Here is an 11,168-nt window from a genome sequence, read left to right on the forward strand (position 1 = left end):
ACACCTTGTCATAATAAGAGAAGGATATTGCATCATCCTGGTGGCTGCAGAGACAATGGCCCTGAAGATAATGACTAAAAGAAGTTACCAGGGATTACTTAATATTGAGTAGCCAATAGATAACCAGCTCCTGCTCTGAGGAGATGGTCTGGTTGCCCTCCTACCTATAAAAACTGCAACTAAGAAATCATCCAAAACCTGGTTCCACAGTATATGAGGCACAGTGGTGGTTTTAGGGAAATAAAGCATGGCCCCTATCCTTAAGAAGCTGACAATCTGGTTAGAGAGATACATTAACACAAAAAATAATTAGAAATAATTAAGTGTTCATTTGAGTGGTGTGGAGCACAAGTGAAATAAGAGTTTTAACATAATCCAGGTGTCCCGGAGGCTTTATTGAAGAGTCAGGGTTGAACAGAATCTTGACGCCTATGTCAAGGGAAGATGAGTGGGGAGAAGGCGGCATGCCGGAGAGGTGCTGGGGAAAGAATGAGAAAAGAGTAGATCCAGGTCAGCAAGATTATGACCTGCGTAGTAGAGGAGGGAGGCACTGAATTGTGTAGAACAGTGAGGAACTGGGTTGACTGAGGCAAAAAGGGCACAACAGAACTAAAGCGGTCACCTGAGCAGGCAAGATAGAGTCACATGGCCTCAAGAGCAAGAGAAAAAATTCTGAAAGGTGAGTGCTAGTGTTCTCCAGTGGCGGTCCCCAGAAATAAACAGCATTTATCTCTCAGGTACATTGCACAAGAGGCCTGTAGGCTGGTGCAAATACAGTGCTGATGGCCACGGCAGCTTGGCGAGATCCAGCTCCATTCCCAACTGCTAGGCTCATCAGCATGCTGCCAAGCTGGGGCTTACTGATGTGCCTCAGAATACTCTCTGGAGACTGCAGGCTGTGATCTTGGTTGCTTTCCCAAGCGGCTGCTGTGTGTTGGATGTGTTTGTGTGGGCATTGTCCACATGTGGGTGTTACTAAGATCATGCTCTTAAGCATGATGAAATTCAGCTGGTTGTCGGTGGAAGACTAAAGACAAACTACCGTCTCTAACAATTCTTAACATTTGGGTTTTAACAGCCACTTTCTATATTTAATTACAATTTTATAACAATGCTTTAAAATTTCTAGTCAGGTAAACAAGCTGATGGATTAAGGGGCCGTCCTGTTCTGAAATTATTTCAGCAAAATTAAAAAGAACACTTTTAACACAATATACTTGTTGGTAAAGTGGTTGCTTATGTAGCCTTCTTTTGAGGAGGTTGAAATTTCCTGCTTTTTTTGATGTTTCCTCCTTTCTTTTGGTTTTTCTTTTGGCTGACCTGCAAGGAGATGGGGGAAAAAAGAGCAATGTTTCTTTATCTTATCATTTTTCCTTTCTTATATTATATTTGAACTCTCCAGACTGTGGTCCTTCTTTATCCTCAGAACTTGTTTAAAGTTGCTTCACTTTAGGAGGGGCTCCTTTTGATTCTCTCCTCTTCTCCCACTTTGAGGACGGGGTGAAGTTCTCTAACTGGTCTTCTTTTGTCCACTCTCCTAGTTTATTACTACCCTCACTCCAACCTTGCTTACAACCTAATTGTCCCAAGTACAACCTTCTGAGGTTGGTACTATTATCATCCACTATTCTCTTCTGGGGAGACTGAGGCTTGGAGAGGGTGACTCGACCAAAGTTGCATAGCTAGTATTTGGAAGAACCACTAGTCTGTGAGACTCCAACAGCCACACTCCCAACTACATATTCTGTGGCCCTCTTCAAACATAACACCTCAGGGTGTCATACAGTATTCTTCCCACTTTGTCCTGTTCTACCTTTTAACCTCAATCTCTTAATTTCTTCCCTACAAACTCCATACACATTAAATGAAGCTCCCTGAACATGGAAAGCTCTCTCATGATTTTATTCTTTCTTTCATGATATCTTTACCCTTCTGGTGAAGTACTTAACCTTCAAGACCCAAAACAAATGTCACCTGAAAGCTCTTCCTTAATAGTTTCTAGCTGTCCCTTTCTCCAGCAAAATTAATTACTCTTTTTTCTATAATCTTCAAGATTCTTGTGTATATTTTTATTTTATATTTCATATTGTACTTTAATTTTTCATTTTAATTTTTTTTATTGAGAGAGAGAGAGAGAAATTTGCTCTTCCACTTAGTTATGCATTCATTGGTTGATTCTTGGTTGTGTCCTGACTGGGGATCAAACTCACAACCTCAGCATATAGGGATGATGCTTCAGTCAACCGAGATACCTGGCCAGGGCCACATTGTACTTTAATTTATCATTAGAATATTTGCTACAGCAGGAAAGTAGTATATCTTATTTCCTTTCTATCCTCAGTACTCTACTCTTAATTCAATACTTACTTATTGTGTTGAATAAGAAAGATAAGCTCCCTACACTTGTAGAACCTACAGTCTATTGGTTTGATAGACAAGTGATACACGCTGCAGGAATATAACTATACCTCAAGTGAGGACATCATTCTAGGAACAAATTAGGAGCATAATAATGTAAATTTTAAAAATGTATCTTTAAAAGGACTACATAGATTCTTTGTCTTCCAGTTAATTTTTAAGAGAAAGGACATTTTGTTCCTTCCTTTCACCAACCTGTTTCTTCCACTCTTTAATCAATTTTTTCACGTATCTTGAATTTGGGTTTAGACATGTTTGATCCCCATTCTTCATTGTAGCACTGCCAAAGAAATAGCAACAAGACATTTTTTAAAACTTTGAATAATTTAAGTGCTTCCCCAGAGTGTACTTATGTCTTTACTGTGAGCACCTGAGAATTCCAGCCTTTTTCCTGCCTTTTCTTCTTGTTGTTGTTGACATTATTACAGACGTTCCCTGTTTCCCCCACCTCCACCCAGCCCCTGCCCTTACCTCCCCATGGATTTCACCACACTATTGTCTCTGTCAGTGAGCTATGCATATATATTCTTTGACTAATCTCTTTACCTGCCTTTTCATTTTCTCAATGAGTGAGGAGACGTAGATAAGTTTCTAGGATAGCACATAACCATAAATTTAAAAAATATAACAGGTATATGCAATAGGAGAAACTTATATCTAAAGATGATATTGGTTCTTTTGTTGTGGAAAAGCTCTTTATGCTTAACTGAAGAAGCAAAATAAGAAAGTTACCAATAGACCTACTTTTTTGCAAAAACATTAAAAATCAGCATGAATTTTGCCATATTTTCTAATGAAACTACTTAAAAGATAATAAAATGTTATCCTAAAACTAGATTAACAGACTGGTTGAACTTTTTAAATTACACAGCAGACTCTCCAGAAATAATTTAAAGATTTTTCTCTAATTTTTCAGTACACTCGGAGAATAAGGGTAGCCATTCTACATATTATCCTTGATTTGGGCTTCAAAAGACTTAAAGTATGCACATACTTTAACCTAGAAATTCTAATCTCTAGAAATGTATTATTAATAGGGAAGAATTTAAGACACAATATTGCCATAATGAGTTTAATTTTAATAACAAAAATTGGAAGTAACTTACATTTGGGCATTGATCATACAGATTATGGTACATCCATATGCTGGACTATAATTTGGTCATTTGAAATGACATTATTAGAAAAAGATGATATTATTACAGGAGATTTACTGACATGAAGAAATCTTCATGATATAGGGTTAATGAAAAAGCAGATTACAAAACAGTAGTGTATTATTTTATTTGTGTGTATATATATTTATAAATATATGTATATATATTTTGTGTTTATATACGCACACACAAAGTAAATGAGGGAGATCTGGAAAACTACATATCAAGGAGTTAACAATACTTGTCTCTGGATGAAAGGATTATAAATACTTATTTTCTTCTTTTGGGTTATCTGCTTTAAACATTTTCTACAATGAACAAGTATTATTTTTGTAGTATGTAATCCTTTGTTCCTAATCTCTATCAGAACTTACTTGGTTGTTGTTTTTTTGTTTTTTTGTTTTTGTTTTTTAAGAAAAGAAAGTAGGCCAGATTTAGAGAGAAGAAACAATCTGAGTTTTAAATGTCTATATGGGTGAGCATTCTGAGGGTAATAATCACAATACATTTAATGTTTCTGCCAATATGACTAATGCATGTTGGATGAGATTTTACTTACATGATTTCAGTGTTTTTGCAAGAAGGGCTGGGGGGAAACTGTTGAAGGTCCTTTAAGGATCTTAAGTGGATCATCCTTTGGTTGGTGTCGATGCAGGAACAGCGTCCACTCCTCATCATTGGAGATCCTAAGGGAAAGAGAATGGGTAGGACACACTGGTTTAGGGCAATGTCTCAATTTAGGCGATTCATAAAAATGATATATTTGTCTTTGACCATGGTTATTATTATCACTTACTGAGTGTCTAATAAACAATACCACAAACTTTTCAGATAGATATTACCTCCATTTGATAGACAAAGAAGCTAAAGTTTAGAGAAGTTAAGTAAAGAACAAGTCACTCAGCTTTTAGGAGGCTGATACAGACTTTGAGTCCAAAGGCCTTGCTCTTAACTACCATATTATACAACCTTAGGAAAAAGATGTTCACAATATTTAAGAAATGCTTCTTACAGGTCAGACACACAGATACCTAATTCATGTGTGCTATGTGGACCACAGTTTCCTAAGCAAATTCCAAAGCCATTTACTATATGATCTTAGTAGAATGCAGTTGGTGTTGGTTTGGACAGAAAGCTCTACATAAATATAATAACCAGTTATCACCATCATCCTCATCCTCCTCACTGCCTCACTTTTCAATAACGCTTTAAACTTTTGGAAATTCTTTAAAATACATTATTTTTATTCCTTTTTTAAAAATTGATTTTAGAGAGAGTAAGAGAGAGAGAAAGAAAGAGAGAGAGAGAGAGAGATTGATTTTTGTTCCACTTATTTATGCATTCATTGGTTGATTCTCGTATGTCCCCTGACCAGGGATCAATCCTGCAACCTTGGCTTACTTGGACAATGATCTAACCAAGTGAGCTACCCAGATGGGCTATCTTCATTTCTTAATTCTTTTTTTCAATTAAAAAAAATACGTATATTGATTTGACAGAGAGAGAGAGCACTAAAGAAAGAAACACTGATATGAGAGAGAAACATTGATTGGTTGTCTCTTATACACACCCCACCCAGAGCCCTGACTGGCACCATGACTGGGGATTGAACCCACAGTCTATGTATGTGCCCTCACCAGTAATAAATCCCCCTTCCTTTTGGTGATGCTCTTACCAACTGAGCCACACCAGCAAGGGCTTCATCTCTTAATTCTTTCGTTCATTACACACACACACACACACACACACACACACTCTCTCTCTCTCTCTCTCTCTCTCTCTCTCTCTCTCACTCAGTGCTTATTATATGCCATACATCATGAGATAGGTAGAAAAAGCATAACTATAAAATCTCCATTTTATAGCTGAGGAAGTTTAAATCTAGAAAAATTCACTAGTTTGCTCAAGGTAACAAAGAGATAGTAAAGAGATTAGAAAATTTTTTCTGATTATTGAATCTTTAATTGGTTAAGTACAGACACTTACAACATGCCAGGAATTCACACACTAAGACTGAGGAGACTTTTTTTAATTTGGAAAGTCTAAGATATGAATTTTGTATAATCAACCACATCACCGAGAAGCTTTTATGAGTGACTCATTGAATTACTTTCTGATGCATGAAAAGCAATTACCTTTACTGGGCAAATCAAGAGGCTTTTACAGCAATTAAAATTTCTGACTTTACTAACCTAATGTAACTCAGAACACCTTACCTTGAACTCCAATGAGAATCAGGAAGATTATACCCAAAAGGAGAGGAGCACCACTTTTCTTCATAGTGCTAGAAGGAAGTTCTGCTGGGTCAGACCTCTATTGTATTTCAAGCCTGAGAAATTCTTTAGAGAACACACTTTTGGGAGACATATTTATTTAGGAATTCCTTTTCCCTCCTAAACTCTGATTGGCTGGTATTGTTAGTTTATCTAAGCTCATCAAACAATGCTGCTGGGGGAAACCCTGCTTTCAGATCCAAGGGAATTTCTGCATGCTTTATTTCCATTTCACATAAATGGATAGCTTATAGTAAGGGATGTGAAACCACCATCACTGGCAGCCTTTAGCATACTCACAGCTGCTCACCTGGATGAAGGATAGGTTATATAATGACTATAATAATATCATACAACAAGAGTTGGAGATGTGTTTTCCAGATGAGAAATATTAAAGTCCAGATAAGTAATGCACTTCTAAAATTTCCTTACTATTTATGTAAGACTATAGTCATCTTTTCTTAATCTACTATGATAAAATAAAAGTCATCTTAATTTCTTTCAGGACTGATCATTTTTTACTGTGGTAAGCTCATTTTGTTATTTATGCCATTGATGCTCTTTTATTATTCTTACTATTATTAGTAGTAGTACATTGTATTGATTATGCCATTACAGTTACCCCATTTTTTCTCCCCTTTATCCCCCTCTGCATTGCATGCCCCCACCCTCCAGCCCCTTAGTTCATGTCCATGAGTTGTACATATACTTTCTTTCGCTTCTCCATTTCCTATACTATCCTTAACCTCCCCCTGTTGATTTTGTACCTACCAATTATGTTTCTTATTCTCTGTACCTCTTTCCCCATTCTCTCCCCTTCCTCTCCCTGCTAATAACTCTCCATGTGATCTCCATTTCTGTGATTCTATTTCTGTTCTTGTTCTAGTTGTTTGCTTAGTTCATTTTTGTTTTTTGTTTTTTAGGTTCAGTTGTTGATAGTTGTAAGTTTGTTGTCATTTTACTGTTCATAGTTTTGATCTTCTTTTTCTTAGATAAGTCCCTTTAACATTTCATATAATAAGGGCTTGGTGATGATGAACTCCTTGAACTTGACCTTATCTGGGAAGCACTTTATCTGCCCTTACATTCTCAATGAGAGCTTTGCTGGATAGAGAAACCTTGGATGTAGGTCCTTGCCTTTCATGACTTTGAATACTTCTTTCCAGTCCCTTCTTACCTGCAAGGTTTCTTCTGAGAAATCAGTTGACAGTCTTATGGGAACTCCTTTGTAAGTAACTGTCTCCTTTTCTCTTGTTGCTTTTAAGATTCCCTCCTTATCTTTAATATTGGGTAATGTGACTATGATGTGTCTTGGTGTGTGTTTCCTCGGGTCCAACTTCTTTGGGACTCTCTGAGCTTGCTGGACTTGCATGTCTATTTCCTTCACCAGATAGGGGACGTTTTCCTTCATTATTTTTTCAAATAAGTTTTCCATTTCTTGTCCATCCTCTTCTCCTTCTGGCTTCCCTATGATTCAAATGTTGAAATGTTTAAAGCCTCTCCTCATTTTTCTGAATTCCTGTTTCTTCATTCTGTTCTGGTTGAATGGTGCTTTCTTCCTTCTGTACCAAATCTTTGATTTGAATCCCAGTTTCCTTCCCTTCACTTTTGGTTCCCTGTATATTTTTCTTTGTTTCACTTTTCATAGCCTTTACTTCTTCTTTAATTTTGTGTTCATACTCAATTATTTCTGTGAGCATTCTGATGACCAGTCTTTTGAACTCTGCATCTGATATGTTGACTATGTTCTCATCGCTCACTTCTTTTTCTGGAGTTTTAATCTATTCTTTCATTTGGGTCATATTTCTTTGTCTTTAAGCACCTGTTATGTTATGAGGGGCGGGGCCTTAGATACTCACCAGGGCGGGGCAACCCACTTCACAGCGTTGCGGTACTGTATGTGGCGGAAGGGTCAGAAAGGAAACAATGCTGCTTGCTCAGCTCTTGGCCCTCTTTCAGTCACTTCTCCTACTATCCACAAGCAAATTGGGCTCTTCTGGTGTTGATTCTTGGGCGGGTGGGTTTGTGTACATTCTAGGACCCCATGGGTCCCTCCAGCAGACTGTCCTGTGAGACTCAGAGTTTCTCCTGCCACCGAACCCCCTACAGATTTTTACAGCCAGAGGTTTTGAGGCTTTATTTTCCCACACTGGAACCCTAGGTTGCGTGGTCTGTCTTGCTCCCCTGTTGTTCCTCCTGGCTTATCTGTACTCAAATATGGGACAACCCAGTCCACCAGCTGCTGCCTTGACAATGGCCTCCACACCCTGGCTACCCGTCTCCTCCCTCCTACCAATCTGGATGAATCATTCTTCTTTAAGTCCTTGTTTGTCGGACTTCCATACAATTCAATTTTTTGGCACTTCTGGTTGTTTTATTTCTTTAAATTGGTTGTTGTCCTTCTTTTGGTTATGTGAGGAAGCAAAGCATCTCTACCTATACCTTCATCTTGGCTAGAAGTATATTTTATTATTATTTTTAATGGTTAGATCAGTTAGAACAAGGGATTAGTTGAAAATTGACAAGTGGAACTACATCAAACTTAAAGACCACTTTGGATCGAAGAAAACAATCAACAGAGTGAAAAACAGCCTCTGGAATGGGAGCAAATAATTGCAAAACATATATTTAATAAGGAGTTAAAATCCAGAATATAAAATGAAATTCTAGAACACAGCAAAAAAAAAAAAAAAAAACCCAAACAAATAATTAAAAAGTGGGCAAAGGCTTGAACAGACATTTCTCTACAGAAGATATACACATGGCCAATAAGCACATGAAAAGATGCTCAACATCACAATCATAAAAGACTAGGAAGTTTAAATAAAATCAACAGTGATACATCACCTCATACTCATTAGGATGCCACTATCAAAAATAGAAAATAACAACTGTCGGTGAAGATGTGGAGGAGTTGGAACCCTTGTGCACTATTAGTAGTAATGTAAAATAGTGCTACCATTATGGAAAAGAACATGGAGGCTCCTCAAAACATTAAAAAATAAAACAACCATATGACCCAGCAATTCCACGTCTGCGAATAGGTACAAAATAATTCAAAGAAGGATCTCAGATATATTTGCACACCCATGTTCATGGTAGCACATTATTCACAACAGTCTTATTTACAAAGGTGAAGTGACCCAAATGTCCATTGACTGTCCAATGGATGAAGAAGATACATGCAGTGGAATTTTATGCAGCCTTTAAAAAGAAGGAAATCTTGTTCCATTCTACAAAATGGATGAACTCTGAGGAGATTATGCTAAGTGAAATAAGCCAGTCACAAAAGCGCAAATATTCATCTGAAATATCTAAAATCAAATTTTGGAACAGAAAGTAGAAAGGTGGTAGCCTAGTGCTGTGGGAAAGGGTGAGGAAAAATTAGTCTTTAGTGGGCATAGAGTTTTAGTGCTGCAAAATGAAAAAGTTCTAGAGATCTGTGGTACAACGACATGAATATACTTAAGATGACTGAACTGTACACTTAGAAATGGTTAACTACTGGTCAAGATGGTGGGGCAGGCATACATGGCTCACCTCTTTGCACAACCACAACTAAATTGCAGCTGCAATGTAGAGAGGCTATCGCTCAGAACCAACAAATATCAAGTTGGATGGAAGCCTTACAACTATGGAATTAGAGAAACCACATCCATCCACAATGGTAGGAGGGGTGCAGATGTGGAACCGGCTGGTCCCACATCCATGTGTGGCAGATGAAAGTTTGGGAGGGATGTCTTTGGAGCAAGGAGCCCCAGCCCCACAGCAGGCTCCCCAAGCCCAGGGTTCCAGTAGCAGGAAGGTAAGTCCCCACAACTGCTGGCTGCAAAAAGCAGTGGGGATTGAGTCAGAGAAAACTGCTAGAGGTCCAAGCAGTTCTTAAAGAACCCACACTTGGACTCACCAACTCAGACTCACTACCTCTGGACTCTAGCAACGGGGAGGTGGCTTGAGGGGCACTAGTGGTGTACAGGGTAGGGCTGAGGTGTCTGGCATCAAGGCAAGCAGAAGCCTTTGTCCCTTTTCAGGGTCTCCCCCTACAGAGCCAGCAAACTGGTGCTATATCTGAGATTCCATCCACCTGGCTAGCACTGTTTAACTAGCCTTGGAGATTCCCAGAGGCTCAGCCCCACCCAACTTACAGGCCCACCAAAGCTGCTTTTCCATATGAATGGTCTTGGCTCCTACTACACAACTTCCTAAATCCTCTCAAACAAGCAGCATCTGGCCTCAGTGAGCCCCACACTTGGAAATAGCAGCCTAGGTTCACAGCTTGGCTTCACCTGGAAATGTCCAAGCCCAGCCCAAGTAGCAGCCATCTCAGATTGCTTTATAACTCAGGCAGGGTGGCCCCGGGAAAAACACAGGTTGGGCAGACGTTGGCCTGCACCACCTAGGAAACCCCAGGGCCAGCACACCCAGTGGACAGCTACAGATCACTTCAGAGCACCACCACCTGGCCTGTGCACAGCTGACCCTCCACGGATGGTGGAGGTTGGTGGTAAGTGGCCACAGCCAACCCTTGCAGCTGACTGGCCTGGATAAATCCCTCCCATTGATTTGCCAACAGGAACCAAGGTTCAACTACAAGAGGAGGGTGTACTCAGAGCCCCCACAAAGGATGTGCCTCGCATACCCAGCTTGCGTGATAGGGGAGGCTGTGCCACTGGACCCTATAGGACACCTCCTACATTAGGCCACACTACTAAGACATGGAATCAAAGGAGCTCTACCTAAAACATAGAAACACACACAGAGAGGCTGCCAAAACAAGGAGACAAAGAAGCATGGCCCAAATGAAAAAACAGATCAAAACTCCAGAAAAAGAACTAAATGAAATGGAGATAAGCAATCTATCAGATGCAGAGTTCAAAACACTGGTTAAAAGGATGCTCAAGGAACTTAGTGAGGACCTCACCAGCATAAAAAATATCCAGTCAGAAATGAAGGATACATTAATTGAAATAAAGAACAATGTATAAGGGAAACAACAGTAGAATGGATGAAGCCAAGAATCAAATCAATGATTTGAAACATAAGGAAGGAAAAGGAACAACCAATCAGAACAATAAGAAGAAAAGAGAATCCATAAAAAATGAGGATACTCATTTTTTGTCCCTATGGGACAACTTTAAGCAATCCACCATTTGCTTCATAGGGGTGCCAGAGAAGAAGAGAAAGAGCAAGAAATTGGAAATCTATTTAAAAAAATAATGAAAGAAATCTTCCCTAATTTAATGAAGGAAATAGACATGCAAGTCCAGGAAGCACACAGTCCCAAACAAGATGGACACAAAGAGGCCCACCCAATACAGAT

The 11,168-nt window shown here is 39.0% G+C and overlaps 1 protein-coding gene across 1 annotated transcript; it reads right to left on the reverse strand.

Moving 5' to 3' along the window:
• Nucleotides 1–939: 939 nt before the first annotated feature.
• Nucleotides 940–5,870, reverse strand: CXCL9 (C-X-C motif chemokine ligand 9). The gene is made up of 4 exons (XM_054590030.1): nt 5,792–5,870; nt 4,135–4,261; nt 2,614–2,698; nt 940–1,320 (listed from the first exon to the last, which is right to left on the reverse strand). Exons 1-4 carry the CDS (start codon nt 5,853–5,855, stop codon nt 1,237–1,239), a joined length of 360 nt encoding a protein of 119 aa, XP_054446005.1. The 5' UTR covers nt 5,856–5,870; the 3' UTR covers nt 940–1,236.
• Nucleotides 5,871–11,168: the final 5,298 nt, after the last annotated feature.

Source organism: Pteronotus mesoamericanus, unplaced genomic scaffold, assembly GCF_021234165.1.
Source record: "Pteronotus mesoamericanus isolate MK-2021 breed Mesoamerican mustached bat unplaced genomic scaffold, CSHL_Meso_final contig_130, whole genome shotgun sequence".
Lineage (NCBI taxonomy): Eukaryota > Metazoa > Chordata > Mammalia > Chiroptera > Mormoopidae > Pteronotus > Pteronotus mesoamericanus.

Coding starts and splice junctions, on each gene's coding strand:
- CXCL9 (XM_054590030.1), bottom strand. CDS start 5,855: ATGAAGAAAAGTGGTGCTCCTCTCCTTTTGGGTATAATCTTCCTGATT. Junction 4,262..5,791: donor GATTCTCATTGGAGTTCAAG/GTAAGGTGTTCT, acceptor TCTTTCCCTTAG/GATCTCCAATGATGAGGAGT. Junction 2,699..4,134: donor TGCAAAAACACTGAAATCAT/GTAAGTAAAATC, acceptor TTTCTTTGGCAG/TGCTACAATGAAGAATGGGG.